The following is a 20987-nucleotide window of genomic DNA, read 5'->3' on the forward strand; positions in this document are numbered from 1 at the left end:
CAGGGAAGGTGAGCAGCTGTGATGTACCTGATGGCTCCTCCTCAAGGCTCACGTGTAATTAATTTGTGCTGTCCAAAAGGCGACACAGCTGGCTCCAGCTCTGTGAGAAGGAACAGTGGAGGGACGGTGTGCACGTGTTGTGGGATGGGCACTTCCCTCACCTGCCTCCCCACAGTGGGCATAGGGGCAGCCCCTGGGAGAGACCATATCCCCAGGTGTCTTCCCTATCACTGCCAAATCTGCTCCTGCCACTGGCTCAGTGCCTTCCAAGCCTGTGTCTGCAAGTGAGGATGGAGGAACAGGGCAGGTGGCAGAGGTGGCTGCAGCCAACCCCATCGGCGCGCTGCTCCTACCAGGCAGCTGGCAGCAAAATGCCAACCAAATAAATGGTTTGATTGCCCTGTTATTAGTTACTAAATTAATCCTTTTGTCAGCACTTAACAAATGCTGAGCTGTTGGCTCCTGGCCTCGACCCAATAAAAGGGTCTCGTGCACCATCCAGCACTGCCCAGCCACTGGGCTGCAATCCTCCCGTGGGAGGGCTGTGCATTCCCAGGAGCACTTGGTGGCTCTGCCCTGGGTTAAGTGCCTGTGGAGCGGGTGAGGTAGCTGGGGTAGCCAGCTGTGCCCCCCAGCACCCGCGCTGCCTGCCAGTCAGCAAGCAATGCCAAGGGCCTGGCTGCCCCACAGGGATTCCCAGAAGCTCTGGGGAGGGATGTCAAACCGCCTTCTCCTGCAGAAAGAGCAGGCTGCTGCAAGGAGAATTTGCTTCCTCAGCTGGGAAAAGTGGCAATGCAAACCCACCTGAAGGAGCAGCTGTAGAGGCAAAATTTCCTATCTTAGCTGCTGAGATCCTACTTTCAGGGTTAGGTCAGCAGTCTCCAGCCCAAATGCCCTCTTATGAACTGGTCTCTAAACCAACACAAGAAACTGAGTTTAGAAGTCTTATCCAAACTGTTCTTACCATTCCAATCAGGAAAGGTGCCTGCAGCAAAATGGCTTTTGAACTGCAGTCGAAAGCTGTGTCCTAGTTTAAGCAGGGATGGAGGTTCAGCCTTGCTTGGTGCCTCATGTAGAGCCCTTAGGGGAGAGATCTAATTTCCCAAGGAATCTCTAACATCTTTTTTCAACTGTGCTTCCTCTCCTCATTTTCCCCCACTGGAAACAAGAGCCAGTGTAATCAAGGGGTTTATCCTGAAATTTTACTGTAATTAAAATACAGAGATGCAGAATATTCCCAGAAACACACTGCAAAACAAACCAAGCAAACAAATTCAGTAGGAAACCAATTACAGACAATGAAATGATAAAGAACAAAAGTGTTCTCTAGAGCCCAGCACTGTGCATGGGACTGCGTGGCCGCAGTGATGGTTTTGGGTTGCCAAAGGGCTCCTCAGCTCCTAGAGAAGCAGAGCTGGGCTCTGGCATCTGTTACAGCAGCTCTGTGGCTCTTTCTAGCCTTCTCCATATTCCCACTCAGCTGTTGTTTTTACAAGGAGACACTTTACAATGGAGATATGGAAATGACCCACCCATGGGGACGAGAGCCAACAGAGAGAACCCAGAGGAAAAGAAATAGATTAAGATCTTCCACACACAAAACACAAGGGTACAAAGAGGGGTGGACGACATGCACTTCTCTCCCAGCCAGGGGAGCTGTGGGGACAGAGTCATCCTCTGCCCTCCCAGACTATGAGTGGATGTTTAACAAAAGTCTCAGCAAAAGCTTTGGGGAACTCTATCCAGGGGCAAGACAGAAAGCTAAGGTAGGGACAGAAAAGAGTGAAAGATAATGAGATTAAGGAAAGGGAAAAGGGAGAACAGGATGTGACTGTGGGTCTCTTTTCAGATGGGACATGTTCCTTGGGCATGCAGAGCATCTAGCCATGGTGGAACACAGGGCTGTGTCCAGGGCTACATTCCACTTGCACCATGGGGGAAACCCAGACCCATCATGGGGAGATCATGACAAAAGCCTGGGGGAGATCTGGGAAGGGCGGGTGGTAAGAAGGGAGCTGATCTGACGCTTTGACCATTCATTGAATACATTGTTCCATCTAAATGGAAATTCCTAGAAATCATTACTATGGAAGAAGGGCACAAGCCAGGCATGGACCACTACCACACATCAAAACCTACATTCATCCACTTCCCTTTCTGTGCTCTTCCCTAGGACAAATTCCATTGAGTTCAACCTCTGATTCAAAGCCTGTCCTAAGAAACAAATTTCTTCCACACTCGCCCTTTTCTTGCTCCCCCACTCATCAGCTCCTCCTGTCACCACTCCCTCCTCATATTCTGTGTATTAACTCCTGTCAATCCTTCCCTCCACCTCAATGCTGCCCTCTCCTATTTTGTACCAAGCCCCCCCATCTAGTATCCATGGGATAGTTCTTGCCCTTTTTACCACAAGGGGTGGTGGGAGAAGGGCTGCACTGGTGGCCCAGGTGGCTGGAATCTCTGTAGTGGGGGAGGAGGAAAGATAGGACATTCAACAGAAGCCAAGAGCTTTCCCCTCCAATCCAGATCCCACAGTACCGCAATCAAAGCTGTCAGGAGGCATATTTGCTCTCAGACTGGGAAGATTGACCCTGTCTTCCTTCTGTTCTGGCACTGAGAGTGCCCAGAAAAGCAGGCTAAGTTGCCATGATAAACCAAGCAGGCCTAGCACGCTAACAGAGACAGACTTCCCAGAAGCCTTTGAATCCTGTTAATCCTGAGAGTTACATATTCCTGAATGCCTGTTAAGCAGTGCAGGGCCTTGGTTTTGGAGTAGATTTAATCTTCCGCCTACCCCTGCCTGCTAATTTGATCTCTTTTGCTATCAATGGTCCGTGAGTTCTGTTAGCTATAAGAACAGTGATTTAAGCTGTCAGTTCCTCTCTCAAGCTCATCTTCCCTTCTCCAGGCCATCCTGCAAAGAAACGGAAGTTCCAGACAAATGGTAAGCTTTACTTCATTTACTGCAAGGCCACACACAGGAGAAGAAATAAAAAGATGGGAAACCCTCAGGACCCCTGTGCCCTTCCTTCATGCACCTTTATCCCATTTGCCATGCCTGCTCTGCACACACAGTGCCTGCAGACAACAGCTTGGGAAGGAAGTACTGCCTCCACCAGCAAGAGCCTGTGTGAGACACTGGCATGCCAAAAGCATGATGAACTTCCCATCACCTGCCCGGAATGGCTGGTGAAGCTCTTTAGATACTATCTCCTCCTGTCCAAGACCTGGGAGAGGCATGTAGGAAGATGACTGTCTTCTGTCCCCATTGGTCAGAAACTATCCTTCCAAGAGAGCGACAGCACAGCCAGTTGCGCACAAGCAGCTTTTAGCTTTGGGGCTAAAGCTCACTTCAGGAGCACTTTGTGATCTGGAATAAGAGATGAGACGTGCTCAGGGAGAGCAGTGAGCAGAAATCCATGCAGTGCAAACTGTCCTGCTTTGCAGGGCTTTTGAGACAAAGGGAGAACAGACAAGACTTCTTCTGGCCTTGCCAACTGCCACGAGCATCCCAACAAAGTACAGGCACACATCAAGGACTGATCTTCCTGTGAAGCCTCTGCCTTCAGAGACAAAACCGACATGTCTGGGTCAACCTGGCCTTCACCAGAACAAAAGAGACAAAGTGAGGAAATGCACACACATACCAAATGCTGTTTCCCCCTTCAGAAACAAAGATGTAGGTTAAACCTCTCTCATGCTATCAAGAGTAACACACTGTGGAGATCAGCAGCTTCTTGCTGCAAACAGCAGGGACTACTTAGCGAAGGGTATGGAGAGAGACTAACACCAGCATGACTAGCACAGGGACACAGTGACATATGTCCTATAATGTGGATTTAATAAAGGTCAGAATGAAAACTGCGTCACGAGCCCAAGAATATTCAGCAAAAATGGTGGCAGGGGTGGGTATGTGTGTTGTACTAAAATATTCCCTGATATCTAAGTCCTAAGCACAAGAGAGCAGCCAGGAAGTGTGATGACCTCCAAGGGGAAATAAAGATCAATAAAGTTGGCTTCAATGTCCAAAAGATAGGGAAGAAAGAAAACAAACAGCACAGATGGGAGAAAGGGGATTTTTCACATTCCTTTGGTTTCAATAAACTACACTCTTGGGCAACAGAGGGCAAAACATCCTCTAAAACATGATTTTTATTTTGACCGAGACCCTATATAAAAACTATATCCTGGAAGTGCTGAAGATGACTATGTAAACTCCTCCGCAGCAGTGGCACAGTTTTGTTTACCTGGCTGAAGACATGCTTGTGGACTAATACGTACACACGCTAATACAGATGCATATTTATAAAATACAGCACAAGCACTGCTTCACTTGCCTATGCTTCCAACACCTATGGACCTCGGCAAATCATCTGCCAAAGCCAGGAGCAGCAGAGTTAATGGTGGAGGCTGTGCCTTTCTTCATCCCAAGCATTACAGGGGTCCTTGGAGGGAGTGAGTGCACATTTGTGTTTGTGTTTGTGTGTGCGTGTGTGTCTATGTGTGTGTAATGCCACGTGGCCCCTTCAATGTTATGGGCCAGGCTGGGGATGGCTCTGACTCCCAGATGGATGCAGGTGTCTGGGTTTCTGCGGCACTACAAGTACGAGTGGGCTATTTAGTGCAACAGAGTCATTTAGAGGAGCTGGGCTGGGGCCCCAGGAGCAACGTGCACAGGAGGAGTTGCTGGTGCCCCATGCAGACTGGCTGCTGTTGGAGCACACTCAGCCACTTGGGAAGTGTTTTCCAACACAGTGCAGCCCATTCACACCCAGGCCTCCGCTCCTGGGGTGCTGAGTCGTAAGAAATGCTCTTGGACCCCCCTCCTTCCCTGCAGCAGAATTTGGGTGGCATTTGGAAACATGCTTGCTCCCGGTTGCTTGCTATTGATGTCTGTGGAGTGTGAGTGTGGCCAAGAGACAAAATGCCCCTGTTGCAGACATGGATATTGCAAGGATTTCAAGGATCAAACAAAAGGGTCTCTCTGTAGAGCATCACTGCCTGTGCTGCAATATCACAGAGGGCTGGCAAGTGCCACTCAGCTTCTTCCCCAAATGGGAACTTACAGTAGCTCTCCCTTTCATCAAGAAAATCTGTGCAGAAGTTGATGGCCTGGGACATACCATACTCCAGTGTGGCATCATCCCTGGAGCTGCTCTGCTGAGCTTGAGGGTTCCTTCTGTGAAGGGTGCAATTCAGCCAAGGAGTAAGTGATTGGAAGGAGCTTGTGGGATGGGCCCTGCAAAGAAAAGGTAAGAGGCGCAGGGCAGGAGGGAGGCTTCCCTCTTTTCACAGTATCTCTCTCCCTTGTGTCAATGCGATTTTTTTCTTCTACAGTTTTCCACCAGGCACACCTCCCAAACACACCTCCCAGAGCAAAGGGAAGGGGTGTTTCAGAGGCAGTCTTCCCAGCTGAAGTTGAATTTTACTATACAACCCACACTTCAAGCCAGACATAGTTTCTCCCCCTCCCCTGTTACTCCCCCATCTCCAGGAAGATGGAGCCTGACATCCTCTCCTACCCCTCCATGCTTACAAGAACAAGAAGGGAGGAAGGAAACTACAAGACAGAGACAACTGCGCCTTTAAAGCCCTCAGAGTAAAGGTTCCCAGTAGGTGATGGGAGTGAAAGGCATTGACAGTGGCTCTGTGAGCTCTGAGCTAGGCAGGCGGTGCTGAGCAGGCTTCAGCTGGAGTCTGCTCGGGTGCTTGACCCTCCCTGAAGCAGCTGGTTCCAATTCAAAGAGGTGCTGTGTAGGGGAAGAGTATGGGCAGGTTGACCTTTTGGAAGGGAGTTGTGACAGGGATTAGTCAGCCTTGTCCTTCTTCTTTGCAGTGAAAGGGACTTTGCCAGCGACCGCACTGCCCACAGCTCCGACACCGCCGGTCACTGCCGAGACGCTGCCCTTCACCAGTCCGACGCCAGCAGCGGGGACGCTGGTCACAGCTGTTTTGGTGAGCTCCAGACTCTTGCTGCCCACCCAGGCAACTCCTCCCAGTGTGGCCCCCACAGCTCCCCGGGTGATACTGAACAGGCCGCCTGTCACTCTCCAGATCACTCCTGCCTGCTGCTGCGGGTGGTCCTTGCTGGCATCTGTGGGGAGAGAAAGGGAAAGTCAGAGGTATTCACATCGGGCACCTCCTTCAGCCCACAAGGGTTGTCAACCATGGCACTTGCTCCTGTATGCACAGTGCCTTGCTTTGCAGCCTCAGACCTCTTGGTACCTGAAGGAGGAACCAAGGCGATCCCAGGCCTACAGCATGGCAGGAAAGGATGTTGGGGTGGTAGGAGTGGGAGCAGAATTGTCCATGTGATAGAGAAGGCAAGAAGGCAGGTCAGTTACAGCCCCGAAGTTGTAAGCCTTAGTGCTGCAATGTAAAGCAAATCCTACTTTACAAGAGATGTAATTCCCCTCCCTTGCATGCTGGCTAATGCCAGTAAATCACAAAGACTAATGCTAGCAAGGAGGCACGAACTGCAGACAGCAACAGCTGATGTCTGCATGGCCTGCAGGTCCTCAGAAGCATCTGTCTGGAGGCAGGTCTGCACTCATGTCAGATGTGGGACTGAGGCACAGCACAGAGCTAACTGTGAGAACTGTAATTGAGCGAGTACAGATAGCAAACTGCAGTAAAGATACAGTGACACAAACGTCACCTCGAGTTGTACAAGCCCTCCGGAAATCTCAGCTACGTATTTAATAGTGTTAAGACAGTGCTTAAGTTACTACACTGTGTCACTGCTGGTTTACCTGTGCCAGCTGGATCAAGGCCAGTATGATATACCCACCCAAGCTGCCATCACACCTGCCCACAAAACTGCAGACATAATGTTCACAGCTCACCACTTTTTGGGAAAGGGTTGACTCCGAACTGGTACTCACGGGATTCAAAACCGACAGCTCTCCTGCTGGCCTCCACACAATCCTCTCCATTTGCATCAGCTATTAATGCAGTGTGCAGGCAGCAATGGAGGAGCTGCTCTTTTCGTGGGGCGAGATATTTTGGATACTCTGACTTCTGATTCACTGCTAGTTCTGTACATGAGATGAGTTACTAATAATTGCAAAATACATAAAGCAATCCCAGCAGGAAAAAAGCAGACACCAGCTGGGAATACAGGATCCTTGGAGCAGCAAAAGCCCTTCTAACCCATTACTTACTCAGAAGAGTGGTTGCCCAGTGCTGATGCAGCAGGAGGGGTTTAGTCCTCTGCTAAATGCACACCCCATTTCTTTAAAAGTGGGGAAATGACAGGGATGGAAAGGACTTTCTGCAAGTCTGTGTAAAAACATGAGGCAGCCATGCCTCTGCAGAGAGCCTGGGACAGGGGCTGTGTCAGCACCAACTGCTGTCTCAGAGCAGAGCACTGCAGAGGCTCTGCCAGCATTCCAAGGAAGGAGCCAGCCTGCACTGCACAGCCCTGTGCACACCTTGGGCCTGGCATCCGTCCTTGGGGCCAAAGAGGGAGAAAGCCTAACTGCGGCACCTGAGTTCTGCCGCCTGCCCAGGCTGGACTGTGTGAAGGGATGCCCTGCTAACCTAAGCAGGTGGGCAAGCTTAATACAGCTAATGAAAGGTAGCCAAAAGCTGCTGTCTGAATGTACCTTTGTTTTGAGATCTGAGCCCTTCTACAGCACTCTCCCACACTCTTAGCTCTCCCCTACACCTTTCTCTAAAGCTCCCCTGTCCCCGAGAAGAAAACTCCCCTGTTTATCCAGCCTGGCAGCAGCTTCTTTCCTCAATCTTAATATATTCCAGGAAGCAAAAACCTCTACTTGAAAAGACCCCTTTATGTCTCCACCCACTTTCATTCCACACAGATTTCAGCAGCACTGATATAGGCAATGGATTTCTTTTGCCAGCAAGCAAAGACCTTGGGAGTTCCAGGAGGCTGGCCCAGCGTCTCATCAAGCTGCAGGGCCTTCACACACTACACACCGGTGGTTGATGGAGATGTCAGACCTAGTCAGTGTAAACAAACATCTTCCTCTTTGTGTTACTAACTTGTCTCACACAGTTGTCTTCACCACATCTGCTATTCAGTGTACTTCTGCCAAGCTATCCTGTGAATCCATTTGGAGCAAGAGACTATCTTCCTGTTGTCCGCATGTCAGCAACACAGTAGGGTCTCTAAGTGCGGCTGGGAAACAGCACTTTTTCTTTCCTTTTTTTTTTTTTTTAAACAAACCAGGCAGAAGTCTGACAGAAAACACTCAGCAGCAGCAGGGCATGGATTTTTATCCCTGGAAGCACCAGCTGCCTGGGGTGCTGGATGCACACAGCTGAAGCGGCAACCTGACCTTGCCAAATGGATCAGAGCCACTGCCTCTGCCACAAGCACTGGGACAGATGAGGGGCCAGCTACTCACTCCAGGTATCTGTGAGAAAGGGGGATTTTCCAGGCCTCTGAGGAAAGAAATTCAAATTCAAATTGCTAACTTTCAGGCACTTAACATGGAAGTTTAAGTAAGGTGATGAGATTCCTCTGACTTGATTTCTAGCCAGGGAAGAGAAGGGGGCTTCTTTGGAGGAGGCAGCTTACTGTAGCCTAACCCGGGCTAAGCATGAGCCTGAATCAGGCGGTGTGATGATTCTTTCCTAGGTACTTTTGTCCCTATTCTTCTAAAGTTCCGTAGTTTGGACTCTTCTCAGATCTATACGTTTTGTCTTGAGCTTCTTCCAGTCTATACAGAGCCTCAGGATAGTGCCTGTGAGGAGTATGGTGTTCACCAGTTCTGATGACTTGGAATAAGCCTTAAAGTACTCATCTATCTGATAACCTGGACAGCAAAATGGAGTTTGAGAGGGGCCAGTACAGAGTTTCTAGTGTATAGTTCTACCCTGTATACAACGTATTGCTCACCTATTCCTCAGCAGTTTCTGAGTGGTTTTTTTTTTTCTCCTCTCCCTCAGTGTTACTGAGACCCATTGGCTCCATTTCCAGTTCAGTTGCCAGCCCCCAGCTGCTGCACAGAGCTTATCCGGCACAGCCGTTTCTATGTTTTGTCTTCAGACTGAGGGCAGGAAGAACTGAGGAATCCATAAATCCATGCAACTGTAAAGCAGGACTAAGTGAAAACCACAGTGGTCCTCCAAACAAACACCATCCTCCAAGGATGGCAGGTCTTGTGCTCCTGCCCCTGTTCAAGGAAGCAGGATACTTTGTGTCCCAGAAGGCTGCAATGCAGAAGCTCTGGGCATTAAACACCTACTGGCATGCTCAGCTGCAGAACCAAGACCTATATCAAAGCAGCTATAATCTTCCTGACTCTCCCCACATAAAACTGCATTTGAGGCTACCTGGAACCTGTCTGTAGAAGGAATTATGCCTCTGGAGCTGCCCACCTATCTGAACAAAACTAGTGTGAAAAATCTCTTGAATGGTATATAAATGCCTGCAGGTGGACAGCCCAGGGACCAGAGAGAAGGTGGCAACTGCAGATGAGATTGAGGGGGGATGTTACCCTGTCAGCAAAGAGCTAAAACATATTGGAGAAAGCATCGGGAAATACTGATGAAGACAGACAAGGACAAAGGCTCCTTCTGATTAAGCTAGGCAGAGACAATGAAGCTGAAGTACACTGGAGCACCAATGTTTGCACACCGCCTGCACCTGGTCCATAGCCACACTCATGGTCCTTAAACTCCACAGAGAGGAGGGAGGAGGGATGAAGGATCTGGCCCTTAGAGGTTGGGAGGCTCTTGTAAAGCATTTTTAACAGCTTCAACACAGAACAGAAGATGTACCAAAAAATCAAATACACATAAAACCCCCACAAACAAACAAACATACATACAAAAACCCAAACCAAAACCCAAACGTGCTCAGGTTTGAATAGATTTAACAATGAAAGAGAAATTCCTGGTGACCCCCACCACAAGGGGCCACATCCTAACCTGGCAGCAACTGAAATGTAGGTCATAATTGTTCTATATTCCAGATGATGTGTTGAAAGCTTTCTAGCCATCCCTGGTTAGTTTGTCTTCAGGATTGCAATAAACCTCACAGTAAGCTGTCATGTAAGATAAGCATCAGATTTACAGTGCAAATTAGTCTCTCAGACAATGGAGTGAGCTAAGCATTTTGTTGGCACAGAGGAGCCCAGATTAAGAGTGAGACAGACAGCAGAGATGAAATACACCAAATAATCAGAGAGACAGACACACAGCCTGAGCAGGGGAACAATTCTGTTCCTTGAAGCTGGCAGCAGCCCACGCTGCTCATGAAAGCTCTTCACAATCTGCGGAGCCCTTTTTCCTTTCCATCAATGACCTGGTGTTTTCAAGGGTCCCTTCAGCTTCACTTCACTCTATGTCATCTTAGAATAGAAGAAGTAGGAGAAAAGAACTGAATAAAAAGCTCTCCTGTATGAAAGCCAGCTCTCTGGGTCGGGTTCGGCACCCCGCACAACAGGCTCTCCTCCTTGGCCACTGCCCTCTGTACTCCCCACTGGCTTCTCTCCAGAGCAGGGGTCCTGCCCACTGGGGCTCCAGACAAACCAAGGTCTTCTCATCTGATCCTGACAGCATCTCTGACGCGGGGCAGAAGAAAGATCAGTAATAACAGACAGAACTTTCAAAGCTTCCATGCCGCTCCTCAGGGCTTGGCACCGCATTCATTTGGCGAGACAAAATGAGAGCCTGTGCTGGTGCCCAGTAGAAATGGCACAGGCATTACTCTTCCTTCTCAGCCCTTGCCAGCAGGTGATACAACAGGCAGGGTGAACTCTTTAAGAAGGACTTGTACAAGTTGCTCCTTCCTACTAATTTATAAAAACAGCCTCAAGCCAGGGAAGCAGAGTCAGGGAGCAGCACTGCTTTTGCATCTTTCCATTCCTGCTGGGCCTCAGGCAAAGGAGCTGGGCTGGCTCAGAGACCAAAATGTAAACAGTCAATGTCATCAGTCTGTCCCTCAGCAGACGTGAGAGGAAGGGGTGAGGTCACTAGTTCAAGCCTGAATTACCCCTCTGGCAGCTACTAAATGCAGGTTCCCCCATCTAGAAAAATGTTTGCTCTGGAGGAACAAGCAAGGGGTGGAGGGTCAGCTACTCACAGTTTAGTCCCAGCTTTGCCCAGCTCATTTTTAAGCAACACTGAGCAAATCGTTTTGACCTTTATTGCTCCTGCACCACTGTGATTGAGAGTGTGTGATTTTCTAAAAGCCTTGGTTGTTGAGTAACAAACAAGCATGGATGGGAGAGAAGTTTCCTGTCCTGATGTTTCTTGGAGAAAAAAACTAAAAGTTTGATTCAAGTGTACTCTTAATGCTCTGAGAACCCCAGGTGGATTACTGTTATTTTTAACCTTGTGACTCTTCCAAGCCTACCTCAATTTGAAATGCATGGGGCTGGCACTGATGCTTCTCTTCCCTTTCTGTAAAGCAAAGCTGAAGTTAATGATCCCTATTTCCTTGTATTGCTGTACTGTCATGAAGGTTAATTAGGTACAGTTGGTGCAGTGCCTTAAATGAGGAAATTGTATTTGTATTGTCACGACTGGCATTGATTCCTGTTGACATTCTCAGTAGAGAAACTAATGACAACTTCCAGTTTATCTCTGGAGAGGTTTCCAGTTTCCAGACAAGTAACAAAGGTGAGAGAAAAACTTGCCCCATCCCACACATGCCAGCCTGCTATTGTGGAGTTACCAAGTTTATCCTGTAGCTGAAACTTTCTTTTTAGGTGATACGCTCCTCTTCTAGCACAAGCAGCTGAAGCAGGCAGAGACCACTGGTGACAGCTGGGCACAAATAAAATCTCACAGTACACCACCTAGCAGGACCCTTCTCCAGAGAATGACCAACACTGCCTTCTTCCAAGCCTCCTGTCTGCTGCTGGAGAAGGCTTATAGGGCACATCTGTAGCAGGGATTTATGTCTGAGATGAAAGAACTGCTGTCATTTTAGGATAAAAGATCTAGATCCTAGATCCTGCAGTGTCACAGGCTAAGTGTTAAAGGGAGCACTACAAAGTGTTTGTTCTTCAAACACTTGTGCTTCACTCCTTCAATTAGTCCCCATGCTGCAGCTTGTTGGAAATGGCTTCAGAGACTCAGCAGCTGGGCTCTCCCCAGCCCTGCTCTGCCTAGGCGCTGAATGCTGCAAACCACAACGGCTGCCACCAGCAAAAAGCCTAGAAATGCCACACTGAGTTTAGCCCTGGAGTTTTAAACTTTAACTCTGCAATCAGCAAGACATACTCACCTCTCCCTGCAACAGGATTGTTCAGGAAGCTGCTGCACGCAGCAAAATGGGGGCAGCTGTCTCCATATCCCAGCTCACCCCAGGGCTCTTTCCTGGCACAATGAGCTTTAATTTTTCTTGCATATGGCCTAGGAGCAGTATTAACTGCTGAAGCATCTACGTTGAAGCACCGAGAAACAGGGTTCAGGAGGGTAAATGAACAGTGATATGGAGTGGCTTGTTTTTCTCAGCTAAGCCCTGGGGGAGAAGCAACCAATGCTCTGACTCTGGAAGTGTGAGGCTTAGTTATTCTGGAGCTTCCTGACTCTGTTGGGAAGCTTTGTGTCACCAAAACAGAAATTGTTTGTAAAGACACAGGGGTATTGTTCAAACTTCCACTGAAAAGAGAATTCAGGGAGATTGGCCTCAGAGCAGCTAATAACCCAGTCGTCATGGCATTTGACCAGCCTTGAGTCAGCCCAAGGACACTGCCCAGCCTCACACACATGCACTAAGTGGCCCAAGGAGCAGTGAATGCTGTCTTCACTCTTTTTGTTGAATTATTTCACTTTGCAAGAAGAGATACTAATTGGAGGAGGAACACAAACTTGTTCTCTCACTTCCTAAGCGCTTTCAATACCAGAGCCAAGATCTGCCCTGAGATGGGTTTCTTATTTTTGAAAAATAGTATTAGTTCCTTTGTTTTGCCATCCTGCAGGAGGTCACTGTTTTCATGGTCCAGAAATATCTCTTTTATACAGCTGTAACAGCTTGCCAGGAACAGCTGGAGTCTCCTTCAACCTGGATATCCTGGATATTCTTACAAGACTTCAGCTACTCTGGTGGCACAGACGTGGTCTCTAATGATGTTGAAGAGCAGGATGGTGCACAGCTCAGAGGTAATGCTCCATCTGCAATGCAAGTGAGTTGCAGGACAGGCAGCACTGTCTACTAGAAAGGACATGGATGAGGTAGGAGCCTGGAGACCCAGCTCTGTTCTCAGCATTATTGCTGACAGCTATGTCTCCTCTGCTTCCTCTCCATGTTCCTGGCCTGTTTCAGCCATGGGTAGTGTGACTGCCAGACTGTCACTGGGTATCCTGCATGACCTGCAGGGGAGTGGGCTGGCAGGTAGGAGCTAGTCCCAGCTACGCCGAGCCCAGCAAGATGGGAAAGGCAGGAGTCCACCTTTTGCAGAGGGAAAACTAACGAGTGCCAACTGGTTGGCCTTATGGTACTTCTTGGAGACAATCTCCCAGCTCCTACTGGCATACTTAAACTCTCATCTCGGAGAGAAAGAAGTGCATGCTGGGACAAAGTCCTCTAAAGTGTGTTATCTTCTGAAATAGATCACAAGTGCTTAAGGATGAGAACTACAGGCCTTTTTATAGACCTGTAGAACAGCTGGTTTAAGAAGATTCTTGTCTCATCTGAAGCAAATATCATCTCTCACCAAGGCATATAGGTTTTAAGAAAGATGAGCCCATGGGAAAGACCTAGAGCAAAACTACGAGTGGTATTGGCCCTTCAGAAAGAAATCTGGACATATCCCTTCTATCTCCATTTTGACATCTCTCTTTCTCAGTGTGGAATAGATACAGAAGATGAGGCTTTTGCTACTGGACAGACAGGTCACTAAAAAACCTATAGGATGTCTCAAGGCTGCTGACAGAGTGGAGAGCTGATCCCAAAAGGCAAGAGATTTCAGCTTGCCTCAGAGAACTGTGCATGGCAACTGCTTCCTCTCTACCCTGGCCAACTTCTGGGTCCTGTGCTAGAAAACACAATGGTGCATTATGGCACCAAGTATGAACACCAAAGGAGAACTATCAGCTGGCTATCCCTTCCCTCGCACTTGTATTAAAAGCATCAGAAGTGGCCATCAGACTTGGTTTGTTAGAACTTTATGCTCCTGCCTGCCTTTAATTTCCATTCTCTGCTCCACCTACAAGTTCTTGAATCAGTCAAGAGGCTTGCCTAAAAGCTGGAAGGAAAGAGCATATAAAGCCACAATGGCTCCTTTTCCTCTTTGAGTCTCATTACCATGACACTGAGATTTTGGATCACAAGGAGAGGAATCACTTCTTGCTGTGAATATGGGCTCTTGATCTCATTTGGGGATCTGTGGGTGGAACAGGAATAATCCAGCAGACTCAACGACTTTCAGTGGCCTCAAGCTTGAATGTTATGAGGAGGAGAGCTTTCCAACAGAAAACTTTATTCTTCACAAATAAACCCTTCCTAGCACTTGTGCCCAGGTTGAAGAGATCATCTTTTTAAGCCTGCTCTTTGACTCATTTTAGCTCAGCTCTTGTCAGGGCACATCACCTCCTCTGTCAGTTCTGTAACAGTGGTTGCACATTCTTCACTGAGCTGCTTTCAGATGCTTGTGATAGTACCTGGCACAAAAAGACCCCAAATGAATCAGAGGATCTTGTTAAACAGTCTTGTTAATTCAGCTCTGATAAAGACACAGGAGGAAAAAGAAATCAATATTTGTAAAGTGAAAAAGGACAAAATCCATAGAGAAATAAAGGTCATTTTCATGGTTCTATGAGGCCCTTACAAACAATGGAGAGTAAATAACATAATCCAAGCTTATGTAAGAAATTACTTTTCTTCCATGCTCTAGTGCCACCCCACCAGTGGATTTTAAACAAAGGCAGACTCAGTTAAGCCTCCTCTGTCCAGTGAGGCTAGAAGTCCTTCCCACAACAATATTGCTAACTCACAATTTATCAAAAAGGTGCATGAAGTTGGGTCCCAGCAGCAGTTTAGGAAGGAGCATGGGAGTGAGATAGTCATGTCTAACTAACAGGAAGGTGCTCGAAGCTGCCAAGATCAGACATCGGAAGTCCCCTCTGCTTGTTCATCAACTGTCATGAATATTTTGTATACTCTGCCATCTTCTTATTAAAGGCTTAATCTCCCTACCTTATGGAAAGAAATGATTGTCACTAGAGCATTTTATAGCTGAGATATCAAAGAATTTGTCAAAAAACATTCCTAGTAAAGTTGGGAATATATCCTGCCTTGGTAATAGGGAAGGACCAAGGACCCTGTTCAGGTACTTCCTCTTCCCACTCCTGGAGCAGTTGAGAAATGGATACTGATGCTTTTCAGCAGGATGGTTGGCACCAGTGCGAAATCCAGAAATTCCCCATTTATTTTGATTATGTGCTCCCTACTCCGCTTCAAGGCACACGGAGGAACCGAAGAAAAACATGGGCAGCAGCTCAAAAAGCAAAAGCACAAATTTTAACTGACCTAAGGTCAGTGAGTGAAGATTTTTTGACTCAGAGAAATGACCCATTCATTCCAGAGACTATCCAGGGGTCTTTCTGCCCATCCTAAGGATAACAAGGCAGTTAAGCTAAAAGCTGTGTGCTACCAAAGCAGCTGAGCTAGGGATTTACTGGGGAGGTACGAGTATGCTTCCCTGCTCATGCTGCAGAATGCCAGGAATGGGCAGAACAGGGCTTTGTTATTCTGCTGGTGGTAGGTGTTTGATGGCATAGTCTCAAAAACTTGTTCCCTGTCTCAGCTGTCAAGGGGAGATCACTGCAGTCATGAGCGGGCAAGTATGCTACCTCTGGGAGCCAACAGGCAGAGCATCTCTCCCCCACAGTCAGGCTGAAGAGGGAAGAATGTTCCCTGTTCTGACCCACCCATGTCTCAGACAATTAGATCTATTCTGGTGCAAAAATCACACCCCAGCTCCGCACCCAAACCTCTTGTCACTTCAAAGCAAACCAGCCGGTCCTAGCTGTTGTTTTCCCAGTGAGCCCATCACCTGGAAATCTCAGCCCTGAATGCGTAAATTAGAGGTAGTGCTAACACTGCCCAAGGAGACATCAAACCTCTGCCTCCGTGCTGCACAAAGAGCTGCTGCTTAGGAACATAAACCTGCAAGTGTGACAGTTGCCTTTGTTTCCTTCTATATTCATGTCATTTCTCTTTCTGGGGCAGATTTCAATACGGCATAACAGGGATCCCATGCACATTTGGCTTCTGGGGGGTTAATGAAGGGCTCTGCCACTGGTGCTGCAGGTAAATTTTGACACTGTAGCAGGACTGCCATGGAGCCAGGATCTAGTCTGGCTCTCAGAAATGCTACAATATCTAGGCCTCCCTTTGAGACTAGTGCTTCATATAGTTGGAGGAATATCTGGAATAAGAGAGACTCCTGCCCACCTCCTCGGCATAGACACAAATCAGCCCTACACTCTCAGCTTCTCATGGGAGGTCTGTCTAAGTTTGCTTTCCCCCACCGCCAAGCAGTGATAAACAGGCTCTGCTTCATCTGAAAGGGAGGAGGCCCTGTTACATCTTGGCTTTCTCCTGTGCCAGTCTTGGCTCTAGCTTAGGGTATCCCCTGTCACTGCTCGGAGAAGTCCAGTTGACCATAAAGTACCAGAATCACAGTGCATGAAGGTAGAGAGCCTGATTCCTTCCCTTTTCCAGTTCTAGTTCTCCTGAGGAGTTTCTATCCTGCAGTGCACCTCTGTTGCTTGAGGAGATGGGATGTCAAACAACCTCCCACCAGTTTCAGTAAGACCTTGCCTAACTCAAAGATGTTCCTTCAGCCTGGTGAACTCAGTTTACAGCAGGGATTTCATGTGAGACCAGTATCAGAAATATTGCTAATACTTCTGCTCTCATTTGCTTTAACAACTGCTGGAAATCCCATATGTCTGATGGGATAGTGATGTGCTGGGGAAGACCAAAAGCCTAGAGAATCCAAGACCCCTCTGGGATCACTGTCCTTTTCTGGTATCTACCTGCTGTGAATCAAAGTCAAGCAAAGCCAGACTTGGCTGTCAGAACAAAGAACTATGTGAAAAAAATTCAGCTGTACACCGACAGCAGCCTTCCCAGGCCTCCAAGTTAAGACATTTACTGTCTCGATCCTGTAATGCAGCGCAGCCTGGCAATGCTGTCATGCTTCTGCTATTAGGAAATGAAGAGCAACATTACCGTCCTCAACCGATTCCCCTTAAATTTTCTTCTGCAGTTCTGTACACACAGAGGAGCAACAGGGCAGAACAAGGGGTTCCTTTCAAAATGAGAGAGCATCCAAGGATGCTTCCAAGTACCACAGTGCAGAGTTGCAGGATCTGTATGTCAGGTACCTTCCCAGCTTTTACATCAGGGTGCCCAGCTCAGCTTGTGGTCCACATGCATGTACATGCTACCCTCATTCTCAACAGAATAAAACTTCAGAAACTCCAGATTCCAACATGCCACACTTTAGCTTGGCTAGTGCAATCATTGCAGAAACTCATTTCTACCTTTATTTTCCTCTTTTTGTTTCCAATCAGATGCATACAGGGAACGACTGGAGTGACATGAATCTAATCAGAAGCTGATGCCACATCAGAAATCCCATCAAGCTATTTTCTAGTCCCAACAAGCTCTCTCTCCCCTGAAACAAAACATCTTGTCATGGCCTGAAGAACCCCTGTGTACATTTTGTCCCCAGCAGGGATTTTTAATGGGCTCAGTAGTCAGAAACTGACTTTTATTTTACAAAGTACAGAAAAAAACCCGTTTCTATTCAAATACCCTCCTGGCTCCTACAGAGGTGTTTTCGGACTTTTTCCCTACCAAGAAACCAACTCTGTATTGAGGGATTCCAGGCCGAGAAATCTTAATTCTCCAACAACACAGAGCCCAAATGCTCTAGGAGCCCCTGCACATAGGATTTCATGCCTGCTGGGCCAAGCAAGTGTTGGCTGGGGGGAGCCAGGCAACCTCTGCAAATCCCCTGCCCTCTTTTCAGGCATACAAATGGGAATCATCCCCTCATCTGTGGCAGACATTGCAAGAGGCACCTGAATGAGGTGCCACGGGCAAGAAGGAAGATGTGCTGGAAGCCCCCAGCTCCAGTGAGCAGCTGCCAGGGGCAGGGTGGGCAGGCCTGTCAGTGCCAGAGAACCAGTCAGCCCTTCCCAGTGCTCCAGAGGAAGAGGGGCACTGTGCATGTGGCAGAAGAGGAGGCAAATCTGGCCTTTCTCTGTGTCAAGCAGGCAACCCAAACAAAGACTCCAGCACAAGAGGAGGAAAATTCAGCTGCTCCTCAATTCATCAAGCAGGAGCCACAGACCAAGGCCCCAGCACCAGGCGCTGTGGTGAAGCCCTTCCCTATGTACTCTCTGAGGAGAAGACTGGCCCAAAGAGTGGCCACCTGATGACACCTATGTCTCACAGGAACTCTGGAACACTTGGAGGAGACAGAGAGTTTGCCGTGCCCAAACCAAACATTCCACCACCTTCTGGGTGCTGTCAGCAACAAGGAGGTGTCATTATTCCACTGCTCAGGCTGCAGGAGGGATCTCCACACATTCCCCATGGGGTAAAAGGCAACCAAGAGCAGCCCAAGAGGGATCAGCCACAAGCGGCTGTGCGCTGGAGCCTCTGCGAGTGGAATGGGGAGCAGGGGCCTGTCCTGTACCAGTTCTGAGCATGGGCATTTCCCTCAGACACCTTCAACTTGGAAAATCCAGTTGTTGCCACCAACCCTAGCCCAGGCTACAGAACTTACTACTCCTAAATGCTGAGTCCTGTTTCTGAAATGGACTAGAAGTGGAAATCCACACCTTCCAGACTGCTGTTTAAGAAGTTTTATCAAGCCTCCTGTGGCTGCATTCAAGCATCTTTCCAGCTTGGGGCTATCCTGCATGCAGATAGATGCTTTCTACTGAGCATTAAAGGCCTCTCTTCCCCTAAAGCAACAACCTGGCTGTCCGTACCCTGGATGCCGTCCAAAGGCAGTAGGTTTCTTGCAGCTGAGTATGTTTAGTCCCTCTCCTAGGGCACGCTCTCCATTACACAGCTATTGTTTATGACCTCAATTATCTCCCAGAAACTGGTCCTTGCCTGCAGTTAATAACCAAGGCTAAATGATCAACTGTTAGGGCTCTGCCAAACTGGTTGTTAACTTCTCTGTCAACCAAGTTCAGTGTCTTTTATTGCTATTAGAAACTCAGATTAATGATGCATAACAGAAATGAACTCTCCTGTGACACTGTTAGGTGAGGTTAGGTGAGGGGGAAAAGAATCACTCCTTTTACCTGGAGGCATTAGCTGAGCAGAGAGCAGACAAGCACTCCTTTAACTCTCTTCTCAGACTCCCTGATGTCTGGGAGATATTAAAGAATATCTTATTTTGCAGAGCACTTCAAACTTTTCTTGGGATCTGGATCATTTGAGCAGATCTATATGCAAAATGGGCTCACTATCCAGAAACTGCTTTCAGAGATGTACTGGGTTTGCATGACAAGGTTTTGGTAACAGGGAGGCTACGGGGGTGGCTTCTGCGAGAAGCTGCTAGAAGCTTCCCCCATGTCTGACAGTCAATGCCAGCCGGCTCCAAGATGGATCCACCACTGGTCAAGGCCAAACTCATCAGCAATGGTGGTAGTGCCTCTGGGATAACATATTTAAGAAGGGGAAAAAGTTACCGCAAAGAAGTACTTGCGGCCAGAGAAGAGAGAAGTGAGAATACGTAAGAGAAAGAACTCTGCAAGCACTAAGGTCAGTGCAAAAGGAGGAGCAGGAGGTGCTCCAGGCACCAGGGATGAGATTCCCCTGCGGCCCATGGTGAAGACCATGGTGATGACACAGGCTGTGCCCCTGCAGCCCATGAGGGAGCAGAGATCCTCATGCAGCCCATGAAGGAGCCCACATCAGAGCAGATGCCTGAAAGAAGGCTGTGACCCTGTGCTGGAACAGGCTCCTGGCAGGACTTGAGGACCTGTGGAGAGAGGAGTACATGCTGGAGCAGGTTTGCTGGTAGGACCTGTGACCCCATGGTGGATCCGGACTGGAGCCTGTTCTTGAATGACTGCAACCCATGGAAAGGGATCCATACTAGAGTAATTCATAAATAACTGCAGCCCATGGGAAGGACTCAGCATTGAAGAGGTTCGTGGAGGACTGTCTCCTGTGGGCGGAACCTGATACTGGAGCATAGGAAGGACTCCTTCTCCTCCCCTGAGGAGGAAGCAGCAACAGAAACTACATGTGACAAATTGACCAGAACCCCCATTCCCATGTCCCTGTGCCACTGGGAGGGAGGAGGTAGAGAAATGGGAATAAAGGTGAGATGGGAAAGAGGGAGAGCTGAGGGGAAGGTGTTTTTAAGAGTTATTTTACTTCTTAACATCCTAATCTGGTTTCACTTTGTAATAAATTCAGTTAATTTCTTCAAGTTGAGTTTGTTCTGCCTGTGATGGTAATTGGTGAGTAATCTTCCCTGTCCTTAACTCATGAGCTTTCATTATGTTTTCTCTCCCCTGTCCAGCTGAGGAGGGGAGTAATAGGGTGGCTTTGGTGGGCACCTGGCATCCAGCTCAAACCACCCCAAGGGATCTCTTCCAAACTGTAATTCCTACCCTAATATTTCAGATCTCCAACAGTTAACAAGAGCAGGCTAATACTGCAAACTCCTGTAGGACAGGAAAATGAGACCTCACTTCAGAAAGCAAGGCTATAGAGAACCAGCATGTAGTGCATAGAAATGAATCTCAGGTTTCAAAGGGAGATCTATTCCTGATAACAGACATACTGTCAGTCTTTTCCAGCTTGCTCCTCACAGGCTCATCTGTAAAGCAGCCCTTCAGCAACTCATCACACAATAGTAGTTTCAATCCAGAAAAAGCTAATGCTGAATCTTCTTCATAGCTCTTTGTCTTCTGAATGCTAATGGAAGACCATCACCCTCATGCTCACTAAGCATCTTATAGGACATAATTTTCTCAAGAGATTCACCAGTACCTACTCCCTAAAGTATGGAAGTCTG

At 48.1% G+C, this 20987-nt stretch overlaps 1 protein-coding gene across 3 annotated transcripts in view; it reads right to left on the bottom strand.

The window, feature by feature from the left end:
• Window positions 1–1180: 1180 nt before the first annotated feature.
• The window catches only part of LOC116788286 (transmembrane protein 263-like), a 205023-nt gene continuing 185216 nt past the window's right edge, over window positions 1181–20987 (bottom strand). For all 3 annotated transcript variants that reach the window (XM_032690978.1, XM_032690979.1, XM_032690980.1), the window contains exon 3: window positions 1181–6094. In XM_032690978.1, coding sequence (XP_032546869.1) covers window positions 5808–6094 — 287 coding nt within the window. In that variant the 3' untranslated portion in view covers window positions 1181–5807. The remainder of the gene's footprint in view (window positions 6095–20987) is intronic.

Source organism: Chiroxiphia lanceolata, chromosome 6, assembly GCF_009829145.1.
Source record: "Chiroxiphia lanceolata isolate bChiLan1 chromosome 6, bChiLan1.pri, whole genome shotgun sequence".
Lineage (NCBI taxonomy): Eukaryota > Metazoa > Chordata > Aves > Passeriformes > Pipridae > Chiroxiphia > Chiroxiphia lanceolata.